Raw genomic sequence first — 14,781 nt, 5'->3', positions numbered from 1 at the left:
TGTTGATGCAGTACCACCTATAGCCACTGGGGGGCTGCAGGTCACTGGTTCAAGTCTGATCTCATCGCTGTGCCTAAACGAAAAATATCATTATCATACCTAATTATCATAGAAATATGGTTATAATAAAATAAATGAATACATGAATGAATTAAACAGTAGCCTAAAAATACAAAAATATGTTTTTTATTAAATAAATCAATAATTCAGAATTAAATCTTTACAAAAAATAAGCAGAAATGATAAACCCATGCATATAAATAATTATAAAAAAACAAAGCCAAAATGCATTCATACAGCAGTTGTGTGATTTTCCTACTGTATGAATCAGCTCTGTGTTACAGCACAGCTTTGTACAGCAGGCTGTAATCATAATAATAACAATAGTGCTGTGATGTTAGAAATAGGGCAGGACACTCTCAGCACCAGGAGAGGGCGATGGAGAAATGAGCAGTGATGTGTGGGGTAAACAGTGCCTCTGCCTTGTCTCTGACCGCCTTGTTCTGCTCTGTGGAGTCTGATTATATATAACTTAAGTGTGTCGGATGACTGAGTTGGATACAGAGAGAGCTGCACCTGCTCGCGCCCGTCACACTGTTGCAGCACGCGCAGCTCGAGATCCCGCTGTTACAGCGCCTGCGGTCTATTTAGACCTTATCCACTGGTTTTAACCGCTAATTCAGAGAGAGATGACATCCCAGAAACATAAACAAGGACTCGCTGAAATCAGAGCGCTGGAGAATATTCTGGACGGATGCAAACTTGAGCTCAGCGCCGTCGATGAAGTCTGGCCGAACTTGTACATCGGCAATGTGTAAGTGTTACATAACTGATGTATTTCAATATCAGTCTAATAAAAACACTCTTATAGTTACCGTTTATATGATCCTTACACTCATACCACTTAGACCGAAATAACACAAGAACATGTCTATTGCTTCTGATTTATTTTTGTGTTTTGAAACATAAAGCAGGTTATATCTGCACACACAGTTGTGATGTGTGATACTCTGGGTGAAGCTGAGACTCAATGTAGACTAAATGTTTTCTCTTTTTTCCAGAGCTTTCGCTCAAAACAGAAGTGCTTTAAAGAAGCTGGGCATCACCCACATCCTGAACGCAGCCCATGCCAAACAGGGCAGTATAGGAGACGAGAGTTATTACGGTACTGAGTTTGTTTATCACGGTATACCAGCGGAAGACTCAGGCAAGTTTGACATCAGCGTGCACTTCCGGTCAGCGTCTGACTTTATTCACAAAGCCCTCAAGAAGAAAAACGGTATGAAGTCTTTCCACTGTGGATTTTTATTTTATTTTATTTTATTTTATTTTATTTTATTTTTGCTTAAGGAAAAACAGCCACTGTTTTCCTAAGGACCAAAAAGTGCAACTTTTGGGTCTTAGGTGATTTGATTATTATTGACTAGCATAACACATATAGTACAGATATAGTACTAATTACTATTACAGATTAGACAGATATAGTACTAATTACTATTACAGATTAGACAGATATAGTACTAATTACTAGTACAGATTAGACAGATATAGTACTAATTACTATTACAGATTAGACAGATATAGTACTAATTACTAGTACAGATTAGACAGATATAGTACTAATTACTAGTACAGATTGGACAGATATAGAACTAATTACTATTACAGCTTGGACAGATATAGTACTGATTACTAGTACAGATTGGACAGATATAGTACTAATTATCAGTACAGATTGGACAGATACAGTACTGATAACTATTACAGATTGGATAGATATAGTACTAATTTCTGTTACAGATTGGACAGATATAGTACTGATAACTATTACAGATTAGACAGATATAGTACTAATTTCTATTACAGATTGGACAGATATTGTACTAATTACCAGTACAGATTGGACAGATATAGTACTAATTACCAGTACAGTTTGGACAGATATAGTACTAATTACCAGTACAGATTGTGCATGTCTTGGACATATACAGTGGGGTCCAAAAGTCTAAGGCCACATTGAAAATCTGTGATTTTTTTTCTATTTAAAATTGGAAATAAACAGAAGGTTTTAGTATTTTTAAATATTTAAAAACAAAGAAAGTAAATGTTCAGTAAATGTTGAATATCTTGAACAACAATTTTTCTAGGCTATTTAAATGTAAGCAAATTTGTGATAATGACCATGTTAACTGCTTTGTACACAAGATAACATTTTCCTGATGTCTAATCTTTTCTATTGAAGCATTTGAACTAAAACAGATCATAAGGTTTGTGGAGTCCATGCCAGCTCGAGTGCACACTGTCATTAAAGCAAAAAAAGGGACGTGCCAAATACTAAGAAATTCTGTAATGTACCCTCAAAGGTACAACCTTGGTCTTTATGATGTACTTTCACTCTAAAATTGCTGAGTTCACAGTAACCCAATTTTAGTCCATTTCCAAACCCCAGAGCTGAATACAACATGGACTAACCTAGCATGGTTTGTTTTGGTTACTGTGTTGATTTATTTATTTTTTTAACTCAAATTGTGGGTAAAGATGGGCATTTTTATATAGCTAGAAGTGACACTAATAGTTGTTTAGCAGCCCAAAATAAAGTAAGGTGACCTTAAATATAATTATTTAACAATTTAATATAATGTTAAACATGTTCTTAGAAAAATACCAATTTATGTTAGCTGGTGTACTTTTTGTCAGCAAGCTAAAACCAACTGCTAACAAAAACATACATTTCTCTTGAAACTTGAAGCAGTGTGCTGTTCTCCAGGTCCCCAGTTTCTCATTATCAACCCAATTTGGGTCACATTGGCCCAACTGCCTGCCCCAACAAGATGAACCCAGCAACTGAGTTGTAAAAATAACCCAGCATTTTTTTTATAGTGTTCAATTATATTCCTCTACAGATACATTTCTCTAGGGCACTTCTAGAGCGATATAGACTTTAAGTGAACATTATGTATGTAACTTGTTACTGTTTTAATTATACAGATAGAAAACACATTTGATGATGGTTTTCAAGACACATTTCGTGTTTGCTTGTTTTTACTACTTCCACTGTGTTTATTTTACCCACAGGAAAAGTGCTTGTGCATTGCATTATGGGAATGAGCCGCTCGTCTACTTTAGTCTTGTCCTACTTAATGTTACATCAGCGTCTCACTCTCCGTGCTGCCATCCAACAAGTCATCCAGAGGAGACCGATTTACCCTAACAGGAACTTTCTGGGCCTCCTGCTTGAGCTTGACACACAGCTGCAGAGAAAACGAACGATGTGTCCAATTCTCTGACAGCACAACACTGTCACAAACTTTACAATGTGTGTTGTGACAAAGACTATTCTTTTAAAATTGTTTTTTAGTAAAATAAATAAAAAATAAATAATAATTCCTACACTATGTACAAATAGGATTATTGCAATTTTTAAATATCTAAATGAAAATCCATGTGGATATGCGCATATACTTGTATGTGTACATGTGTACTTACATACATATATGTGCAGTACATGTTTTATATATTTCTCATCTCCTTGCATGTGAATCTAAAAAAAACAAACAGGCTGGATATTTCAGTACATGACAACACAGCCATGACCACTGACCAGGTCTTATTCTTAACAGCAGTTATATTTATAGCAGAACAGATGTAATGGCGTAATGACCTGTGTGTCCCTGTAATTCCTGGATCATGATCCTCTCTGCCATCTAATCTTCAAACCCACCAATAGAAATAATCAATTTGAAAAAAAAAGTGAAAAGAAGAGTGCCTTCAGGCTGGCTGGCAACGGTCTGGGATGTTAAGACTATAGCTCCCCTGTTTAAGCGCCAACTGTGGAATTGTGCATTCTGCTTCCTGATGAGGAGATGTTCGAACCATCTTCAGTAACTGCTTTTATCCTGGTCTGAGATGGATCTGGAGTCTATCCTGGGAACAGTGGGCATGAGGACATGATGCAGGAATACACTCCATATAGGAGGCCAGTCCACCACAGAGTCACACACACATATTCACAAATAGGGGCAATTTAGAAACACTCACTGAAAAATTCACTTTATTGGCATGTTTTTTGGAGAAACCCAGAAGAAACATACATGGACATAGGGAGAACATGCATAGAAACTTTAAACCAAGCTCAGGATCAAACTGAGGACCCTGGAGCTGTGAGGAGAAGATAAGGCTGATCAGTGTGTTACCAAGATGTCCTTATTCGAGAGAGGTGGATTTTATTCAAGCATGTACAATGGACACTAAATTATTAGCGACAGGCTGTGGTGGTAAAGCATGACAAAATAAAGTCATTATATACATTATACATCATCATGCACATCGTTAAGGACATATACATTGTGGTTGTGTAATTATCCTCAATTTATTTATTTGCCATTACTCGGATCATTAGGGATTCTAAAACAGCGGTATTCAATCTTCTCTGCAAAGAGCCGTCGTGGCTCCAAGCTTTCATTCGAACCAAATGGGATTCTCAAAATAGTCATTTGAGGACCAAGCTCAACTGATTAAATGGGTGGAACCAGGAGTGTTTCTGCTTTTCTGAAAGGAAACCTTGAGCCACACCGTCCGTTTGCAGAGAAATCTGAAGATCCATTCTCTATAGACTTGTACATGAAATGCAGATAAGGATCGATTATTGTTGTACTTTATATTATAATCATGTAATTGATTTGAAATATTTTATATATACTTTGTCAATGAACTACATTCTTGAAACGATGTGTTTAGGGTTAATTGATGTGATTTCATCTATTTCAGTGAATTCAGTTAACAGTCGTATTTTGAGGTGGGGTGTATGCAATTTTGAAAAACAACTGTGAACCCATTTCTAAGATCAATATTTTGAACTGATATGTGATGGATGAATGAATTAAATGTTGATTAATACTCTTAAAGAGTAACAGTTTAAAAATGTCATTGAGTTGTTAGATGTAACAGAACTTTCTAACAGAATAATGACTGTTTCCAAAGGAGGACAAATTGCTACTATTGTACAAACCAAGCGAATAAAGGTTGTTTACACAGTCTGAGACTGAAATATCATTTGTAAAATAAAGTAATTTTATGAGGAATATGATTCGGCCGTCTTTGTTGTTAGGATTAAGCCCCAGAGCTCTCACATGCCTGTTTTCCTGACAGTGTAATATTTTGCTTCATAATGGGAGCACATTAATAAGCTATTAGAGTCAACATCAAGGTGGAAGAAAGACTCCATAATATATTTAACACAGACACTCATATCCTGTTGGATTCATGCTGTTTGCGAAATGATCCTTGCAAGAAAGAACGGCCTCAAACAGGGTCGATAATGAAATTAGTTCTTCCTGTTGGAGACATTGACTCCATTCTGGAGTCCATCACCAGGCCTGCAGTAATCCTCAGGAGAAATATGTGTCCTAATGGGCTTTTATAATCTGCTCCCCTGAGGACTCTAATCCACAGGCGGATGACACAATATGAAGCAGGAATGAACACTCGCTTAAGTGGGATTTTCAGCACCATGAATTACTTACCATGGAGTATTTGTGAGTTTAAATGCTGGATTGATACAGCTCTCTGGATTTCATGCAGTATAATATCCAGTGATGTAGGAAATCTGCATTGCAAAAAGATTGATTGATTCTTATTTGACATCTCATTAGATATTTTCTTTCTGTACTTAGTGGCTATTTTGGCGCAGATATGTGTTGTTCATTGAAGTTTGCTTTTCAGTTGTAATTAGAACAGATGCTTATTGTTTATCTATCATGAGCAGAATATATCCTGGCATCTCTGATGGCCGAAAGGTCGTGACATTCCTTAAATCCAGTGGTCATTACATATTAAAATGATAACAGTCTTGACCACAGCTCCTTGTGCTACTGTATATCTGCAGCAGAGGGCGGCGCGTCTCTATAAACCAGATGTGAGTGGCATCTCCTTTACAATATCTACAAGGTCTTGTGAGTGGCTGGTGATTATTATTTCCTCCTTTAAACTTTCAGGATCTATTAGTGTGTTCAGTCACAGTCTACACACCTTTGCTATTCATTTCATTGTAGTTTCTGACAAATCTATAGTAATTACTAAATAACGTTTTATAACCCTGAATGACTTCTCAATATTTAGAATCAATACATGGACTTTTTTTTTAGTTTAAACATCTTTTATTAACATACTAGTGAGATATTTTCACATTATGTTTCCCACATTACCCACAGTGTCATTCCACTACAGATAGTGGTGCCAGTGGAAATTCATCTCTATCCTAATGAGACCAATGCGGCAGTGCTTTAGTATTTCATTCTGTCCAGCTCTCTCACCTCCTCATCTGTGCACTCTGCTCAATCACATAATGTTTCAAAAGCTTCACCTTTCATGCTAACGCCATCATGCTCATCATCTCATAGATTGCTAGCAAGCCAGGCCTAGTCTCTGCTGTTACTCTGGTGGAGTCCCCACTATTTCTAAGTTGAATTTTTCATTTATATGACATGGAATATCACAGGAAAATGGTGACTGGGAAAAGAAGCTCTTAGGTTTTTAGTAGCTAACAGTGAAACGTGACTATTATCCATTATGTTTGAGATCAGTGAAAATAGTTTTTTTCTCCTATGAACACCCATTGTTGCTGCTCTAGCATGTCAGAGCAACACAACCACACAATTCTCTCATGAATAGCAAAAATGCATTACTAACCAACAAATTAGCAGCATTATCGCTAAGCACTTTATTTCAATATTAACATAGCTAATGTGTTTCAAGTTGGAGTATTCCTTTATGTGTACTGAAACTAATTGCAAAACCAGCAGCATTCAGAAGCAGCAGGTATATGTTTGCCTTGATTCCCACCATGCTTCTGGAGTGTGATGGGGTAATATTAAGCAGAATCAGAAGATGCAAGCCAAGAAGCCAGACACACACCAGTCCTCGGATACACATCTCCTTCGGGGAACATCCGACTTCCTGATTAGTCGCCTGGCATTCAGTGCATTCTGATAAATCATAGTAGAGGCAGAGAAGTAGGGAAGTGAGGAGAAGACAGTAACTGCACTGAGGCATCATCTCACTGTATCCCAGGCCAAGTTTTCCTCCCTGGCCTGCCTGCATAGGGAACAGAAGACACTAAAAGGACACTGATCATGGAATTAATCTCCCTTGAGTACTTCTGGCAACGATTTAACTGCTTTAGCTCCTTTTTGATCCGGAGAAAGCAAATGTTTGAATGTCACGTTTTTCTATATTACAACATAGATGTTTACTGAGGCACAAAATCATGCAGCTATGAATAACATTTTTTTTTAACATTATATTCATCTTCAGTAAACTCTTTATCCTGGTCAGGATCACGGATCCGGAGCCTATCCTGGGAACACTGGGCATGAGGTAGGAATACACCCTGGCTGTGATGCCAGTTCATCATCCACACACATGTTTATACACTCTTTCACACCTATTAGCAATGGAGAGTGTCCAATCCACCTACTGGCATGTTTTGGAGGTGGGAGGAAAGTGGAGAACATGGAGGAAACCCACGCAGACATGCAAAACTCCATACAGACAGTAACCCGAGCTCAGGATCATTGAAGTGACCCTGGAAATGTGAGACGACAATGCTAAGTGCTGCACCATGCCATCCTTTAATTATAATTTCATAATAATTTACTATTTTTAATAAGTTGCTCTGCTGCCCTCTGCTGATAGTGAGTTCTATTTCCAGACTGTCACGGTGCAATAATACTGTAGATACACATCAGTAGCATCAGCCATTAAGATAAGTGAGCCTATAAATGCTTCCTATGGGTGTAATGGATAATTACCACTTTGATAAAGTGTGTGTATACACACACACAGCTGCTATATATGGCAAGGGCTCAAATAATAAATAAATGGAAAGATAGTACAGTTAGCATAGGCAACTGTTTAACATATCGTGTTACAGTCAAAGCAGATCCTGAACAGAAACAGGTTGGTGTGGCTTTCACACCCAGGCTGTTAATTCCCTTTTATTGACTTCATAAAGTTGTAATTACTGCAGACCTTCAAGCCTCCTGCACTGGCAGACAAAGCTGCTCGTGGTAACAGCAGGTGAAAAACACAGCTGTTAATGAGAACTATTTATCCCAACTGCTTGATTTGGGGAACCCTGCAATAACACAAGGAAAAATAAAGGCGTAAAAATGACTAATGCATGGCCCCAAACATTACACACAAACATCCTCATAAAGCTCGAGAGCAACCAGAGCTCAGACAGACAGTTTGGCAGCAAGAGAAGTTCTACTGTACATATTTTGCACATATTCATGATCACAGAAATGCTCACACAGAGCTTTACAGGCTAACACTAACACCACTGAATAAAGTCAGAAAGAGAAAGAGCACTTACAAGGTTTCTAAAATCAAACCAGGCTACCCGCTAAGAACTGCAAGGGGCTTTTGTTGCCAGTGAGGTTTATAATTATCCACCATTTAAAAAAGGAAGCAGCCTCCAGAGGCATATCTGCGGACTGGCTGTCGACGACGTCCCTGACCAAGGAGAAAAGAACTGACGACCTGAGAGAGGAGAAAAGAGACCGGAGCTGAAAAATGTAAGTTCACTCAGGTTGAGAATTTTTCAGCTCCAGAAAACTTTTAAAGAGGCCAAGCTATATGAAACGCATGCATTTTTATTTTGGCATCCACGTTTTTCCTCTCCACACAAGCTGTAAACGCGATCCGAATATGACCACAGTCGATGAATCTTGAGTGGTATGAGCTCCCGGAAAAAAAGCGATCTCGATTCTTTGAAGACTTTGAAGCTGTTGAGAACTGAGTGTCACCAAACACTCAGCCTCTTAGAAACAGACATGTTTCACAAGCCTTGGCCTCAGGTGGGCTTAACCAGTCTGAAAATGGTAGTTGAATGAAAATGTGCTTTAGTGGAAAATCAAGAATGCTAGCAGGTAGACAGGAGGCCAAACAGGGCAATGTAGCCTGTCCTGTTACTTGGGAAATAACTCATGCTGCCATTAGGTGCAACATACAACTTTATCACAGTAAATTTAACCAATGCCTCTTGTACACATACTCAATAAATCTTTGAATCCATTAATATTAAAACTCTAAAACATTAAAAGCCCAAATGGAAATATAAATCAATGTATGTTTTTATACTAGGTCGTCTCTTAAGGAGCTCTGCGAATATGAAACACCATCCGTTGCTGAACTGCAGGACTTCCTGTTGGGTGACAGGCACCCCACTGGACATATCAACCAAGTGTGGCCCAATGTGTACATTGGCAATGAGTACGTACCAGGCAGCAGGCCGACCATTCATAAGGCAAATTCATGGAGTAACAGGCTGAGTACACAGCTGAATACATGTGTGTTTAGTGTCACATAGGGCTATGAGTCAGCTGCTTTACAGAGATGTTTGCACTTGTAGAAGATTAGCTCCCAGTTCACTCCTTCTTAAGATGTTGAAAAATGAACACGACCAAAGCATCAGTATAAAACTATTGAGTCATGAGGGTAGAGTAAAAGTAAGTGTGGTGTTGCAGTACAGTCCTTTGCTACTAGAAGTAAAGTCAGTAAAGTAAATTATTGACCATTCCAAATCTGTCTTTTTTTTTTTTTTTTTTTAAAAAAAAAAAGCTCTCCCACTGGAAATTAAGTTTGTATTTTGTCTGCAGAGTTGCAGCCCGTGACAAGTCAATGCTGTACAGTATGGGGATCACCCACATAGTCAATGCAGCCAGCGGCCCCCCTCATGTAAACACTGGACCTCGCTTCTACAGAGACATGGCTGTAGATTATTATGGGGTGGAGGCAGATGATTCTACAGACTTCAACATAAGCGTTTTCTTCTATCCAGCAGCAAGATTTATAGGCGCCGCATTGTCCAATAAAGGCAAGTGACACATTAAGACATAAAACAGGTAACAGTTGATCCCTAGTGAATCCTAAATGATTTCAAATGAATTTCCAATTCAGGTGTCACATCACCTTTTCACACCCTAGATAAAACGATTTTATTTACTACTGACAAACTCTTCCATTTCAGGGAAAGTGTTTGTGCATTGCTTGATGGGGGTCAGCCGCTCTGCCTCGCTCGTCTTGGCCTTTCTTATGATCTGTGAAGAGTTGACCTTAAAGGAGGCAGCACAAGTTGTTCGCCAACACAGAGACATTTGCCCCAACCCTGGCTTCCTCAATCAGCTCCGTCACCTCGACATGCGCCTCGTGCGCGAAAGGAAGAGGAAACTTGAAGCTTTCAAGCTATAAATAAAATAAAAACCTCACAATTCAACAATGTGACAAAATCTATTTCAAAAGTATGTACCCTCCAGCTTTCAGGCCTGGTGTTTTGATCCATGGCAACAACTGATTTACTCGTTTACCAATATTCCTTTCATGACGGTAGCAAAGTGGATATAGGAGGGACAATTGAAGCCTTTGCCCATAAATAGTTATTAACTTCCAAAGACTGCAGGGTTGCAAAATAAATGGCAGGTTTGTTTTAATTCCTTCCAGATGGCACGTACTTTGAACTTATTCCAAAAGTAGCCTATGAGCATGTGTTGTTTCTTTTTAAACTCTTGTGAAATGAGATGGTTGTGGCCTGCTTTTTATCATATGAAGGTGGAACAGGAGAAACATGCACGGCTGGATGTCTTGAAGTCCCGATCCCCTGCAGAGACTCTCTAATGGGTATCATATGCTCTAATATGTTTATAGGTTCCACACAAAACAATGTGACCTGATCCATTGATTTTAGCCATGTAAAATAAATAAATAAATAAATAAATAAATAAATAAAGATTGCTTTCTGAATTAATGCATTCATAAAATATATTAAATACACTTACTGTCCACTTTAATAGGAACACTTGTCCTTTCTTGAACTACATGAATGTGTTCCATTGTAAACATTTTCATTATATCAATTATTATTTAATTTCTTATGAAAATATGCATTAATACTCCCACTCATACTCAATTCTGCAGGTGAATTTGAGGTTTTCAGATTCACAGTTAAGATCTGTTCCTGAAGCTCCACCCAACAGACACAGTATGAGACAGCATCTATATCTGACTTGTGGTGTCTGCTATGGACAAACAGCCTGCCTTCCAGTGCTGTCAGTCATGTTTGGCACAGTAAGGGGGAAGGAGATGACTGAGTTATGGCCTATCGCACAGTGTTTTAGTGTTCATCCAACCCTCTGCAAACAAACATAGTCTGAGCATCAGGACTGTCCAGGAAAACACCACAGAACTCCCACGGACATATTCATAGACAAATAAACACAGCGTCATTACAAGTTTTGAGGAGCAGGAAACTAGTTTGACATGACCGTATGAAAATAAACACAGTAAACACGGTCAACTGCAGAATCATGGAAATGAATAACACGTGCAGCGCGTGAGTGAGTGGTCATTTGAACAAACATGAGGAGATGCTGTGTAGTGGCGCATTTTTCCTGTAAAACATTTCAAAAGTTTTGGCAGTCCCAACATTTTATATTTCATGAAGCATCCCTTTGAGAGAATAGCAGAACTGACCTTCTTCATGCAGAACCATTGCAAAATTTGATAACTTTTTATGATGGTGTGGAATAGCTAATTAAAAAAACTTAACAACCCAAAGAAATGGCAAATTCGGAAACTGTGATCTTTGTGCCACACCATCCTAATCATCAAGGAGGGGTGGGGTGGGGAGGGGTGGGGTGGGGTGGGGTGGAGGGTTATCCATGTTCATGGTTGATAAAGAGCTTAGGGAAATGGGAATAGATGTTCAACTGGCAGCACGGCAGGTGTTCCTGTCTCCTACCTCCAGGGTCCCCAGGTTTGATCCTGAGCTCGGGTTATAGTCTGTGCAGAGTTTGACATGTTCTCCACACGTCTGTGTGGGTTTCCTCCGACCTCCATGGACTGGCATCCCATCCAGGGTATATTCCAGCCTCATACCCAGCGTTCCCAGGATAGGCTCTGCTTGGTTGGAATGAAAACCTGCACCCACACCGGCCCTTTCTGGATAAGATTGGACACCCCTGCTCTAGATCCACCATGAGCCTGACTAGGATTAAGCATTAACCGTAGAATGAATGAGAGAAATCAGAGAAACAATAAGGCAAAAGAAGAACACTGCAATTTCAGTGTGTGATAAAGGCATAGACTGTGAACTGAAGATCACACACTTTGTTAATTCAGATGATGGGATCTTACACACCATGTCCCTTTAGGCAGGGTAATAGTTAACTCATCCAAAGTATTCCACTCCTGAAGCCAAGGCTGTCATTACACAAACTGGAAAGTCTGACATATGTGACTTTCAACATGACTGCAAATCTATTGTGATTAGACAACTGAGTAAGACAGGGTGATTGGGTAGTAAGCTATTTTGGTACGTGAACCAAACATGATCTCATTCTCAATATATTTCTCCTGTCTTATATAGGCCAACTCGCTGTCATCTTTCCTCGTGATGTGTTAGCGCCTCAGCCGTTACATCACTGTCGAAAAGAGCAGAGCTTTCTGCCAAACTTTCTAGCAGAAGTTGAAAAAAAAACTTAAGGGAGCTAATTGAAAACAATAATTATAACCACTGACTGATAGTTCAATACACTTGACAAATTAATTTGGAGCTTTATGGAAAACGTTGGATCACAACTCACCGTTGGTGTAAAGAATGACTCAACTCCTCTGTACACTGCGGGGGCTGCTGTGGCCGCAATACACATTCTGAAGAGCGGCTGGCTATTAATAACCTCCTCTAGGCTGTTATCTCAGGTGCACACTATGAATAACACCTTCCCATCTCATAGCACGTACATTATCCCCACACATTCTCCACCACCCTCACGCTGGTTACATTTTATTTTAAAAAGCACAAAGCATTATGATGGAAGTGTGGTGCTAAGCGTTATTTGTCCATAATGGTATGATTTTTGATTTATGAAAATTTAGACAGGATCTCACAACCGAAGCAGCACAGTTACATTATTTGTTGGGGACGGAAAAAAAAAGAAAAGAAAGAAATTTCAAGGTTGAAGGCGTAAGTGAACCTGACAAAACAATAAAAGGAATCCAACATGACCAACTTAATGACTCCCCTGTCAAGGTGAGTGATGGCAGTGAGCGAGGATGTGAGCGAGAAAAACACACACACACAGTGCTGATGGCTCTGAACACTCTCTCTCCAGAGATGATTCATGTGTCCTTTTCACATATCTGGGAAGCGAAAAGCAATTACCATCCCATTTGCAGCGGCCAAGCTCGCATTACAGACACTCCGTTAAAGTCTGCTAAAAATAAATAAATAAATAAAAAGCACAAAAAAAGCACATTTTTGGATTAAATTACAAAACCTGCTCTGCTGAGATTTCCTATTTTTGTCAAATTGGACTCTTTTAGTCAGTGGGCCCCAGGAAGGACAGCTGCCTGTAGGAGGGCACAGGCGGTAGTGTGAGGAGGGAATAATTGGCTGGTGGAATTGAGCCCAGGCTGAGGCGTCTCCTGCGGGACTGCAGACACACTCCCTGACCTTTTAGCAGATTTTCCATCTCCATGACTCTGATTTGATCTGTCATAAGCCAAAAACACGTTCTGTCTCAATGGATTCGAAATACAAAGCCTTTCATATATATACTTTGAGTGAACAAAACATTGAACACCTACAATAACACATACAGATATGTTTTATAGGAGTTAGGAGCAGAGGTGGGAAAAGTACTTTAATCAAGGTAAAGTGCAATTATTCATGTACATAAATACTTTGGTAAAGGAAACTGAAGTACAGGTTTAAATCCTTCATTCACGCTAAAGTAGATTTTTTTTTCATTGCTTGAAAAGTACAAGAAAATGTCTGTCTCAAATCACACACTGATTTTAATGACTGATGCTGAATTAGTTCCCCTTTCACCACATGAACCAAGGAATGTGGGGAAACATTGGCTGAGGCTAACTAACAACCACTTCACTAACTACCAGTGTTGGGTAAGTTACTTCAAAAAAGATTAGCCTATTAAGTATAGCTTTATTAGACCTTTAAATACAAAAACGTTAACAAATAATACCAATAAGAGCTACTACTTCAGAGTAGCCGAGTTAAATTAGAAAACAAATTTTCTCTTTAGAAGATGAATTTAGATTTTAAATTACAGAATGGTTGAAAGTCTATACACATGCATCATAAGCAACTGTAATTGAATTACTTAAATAAAATAAAAAAAAGAAGAGTAATCCCTTACTTTACTTTTTCTATCAATCTATTTTCCATAACGCTTATCCTACATTGGGTCGCGGGGGAGCCTGGAGCCTATCCCAGGAGACTCTGGGCACAAAGCGGGAGACACCCTGGACGGGGTACCAACCCATCTCAGGGCACACTCACACACAACAGACAATTTGGAAATGCCAATCAGCCTACAACACGTCTTGGAACTGGGGGAGGAAACCAAAGTACCCGAGGGAAACCCACGAAACATGCAAAGTCTGCGCACGCGGGCGGAGGCAGGAATCGAATCCAACCCCCGAGGTGCGAGACAAATGTGCTAACCACTAAACCACCATGCCAATTTACTTTTTTCAGCTACTAGCTGAATGCTAATAGCTAGCTGCCATGGTATAAACTGCCTTGATAAGTTCAAAGTGTGCATAGAAGATAGATTACAGTGATGGGTATTAGGTCTCCTTCTTGCTGGAATATGAATCAACTCTCTTTAAGATGATGCTTTACAAAATTCATGATTATAAAGATTTTTCTTTTGAAATGTAGAATGTCAAAGTCAAAAGTATTACTTGAAAGAAAAACAT

General features: G+C 39.0%; 2 protein-coding genes across 2 annotated transcripts; both read left to right on the top strand.

Moving 5' to 3' along the window:
• Positions 1–334: 334 nt before the first annotated feature.
• Positions 335–5,036, top strand: zgc:153981 (dual specificity protein phosphatase family protein). Its single transcript, XM_053621559.1, has 3 exons — positions 335–814; positions 1,062–1,279; positions 3,076–5,036. Exons 1-3 carry the CDS (start codon positions 690–692, stop codon positions 3,285–3,287), a joined length of 555 nt encoding a protein of 184 aa, XP_053477534.1. The 5' UTR covers positions 335–689; the 3' UTR covers positions 3,288–5,036.
• Positions 5,037–7,219: 2,183 nt separating this feature from the next.
• Positions 7,220–10,307, top strand: dusp13a (dual specificity phosphatase 13a). The gene is made up of 3 exons (XM_053621560.1): positions 7,220–8,576; positions 9,145–9,273; positions 9,660–10,307. Coding segments are annotated over exons 1-3 (357 nt in total). The 5' UTR covers positions 7,220–8,574; the 3' UTR covers positions 9,886–10,307.
• The last annotated feature ends 4,474 nt before the right edge of the window (positions 10,308–14,781 follow it).

Source organism: Ictalurus furcatus, chromosome 3 (genome assembly GCF_023375685.1).
Source record: "Ictalurus furcatus strain D&B chromosome 3, Billie_1.0, whole genome shotgun sequence".
Taxonomy (NCBI): Eukaryota; Metazoa; Chordata; class Actinopteri; order Siluriformes; family Ictaluridae; genus Ictalurus; species Ictalurus furcatus.
Note: the sequence above shows the minus strand (reverse complement) of the source record. Positions and strands in the feature narration are given on the sequence as shown.

Excerpts from the sequence above, each read along its gene's own strand:
- dusp13a (XM_053621560.1), top strand. Across the intron at positions 9,274-9,659 it reads AATGTGTACATTGGCAATGA|AGTTGCAGCCCGTGACAAGT; the intron begins GTACGTACCAGG and ends TTTTGTCTGCAG.
- zgc:153981 (XM_053621559.1), top strand. The coding sequence starts at position 690 with ATGACATCCCAGAAACATAAACAAGGACTCGCTGAAATCAGAGCGCTG. Across the intron at positions 815-1,061 it reads AACTTGTACATCGGCAATGT|AGCTTTCGCTCAAAACAGAA; the intron begins GTAAGTGTTACA and ends TCTTTTTTCCAG. Across the intron at positions 1,280-3,075 it reads AGCCCTCAAGAAGAAAAACG|GAAAAGTGCTTGTGCATTGC; the intron begins GTATGAAGTCTT and ends TTTTACCCACAG.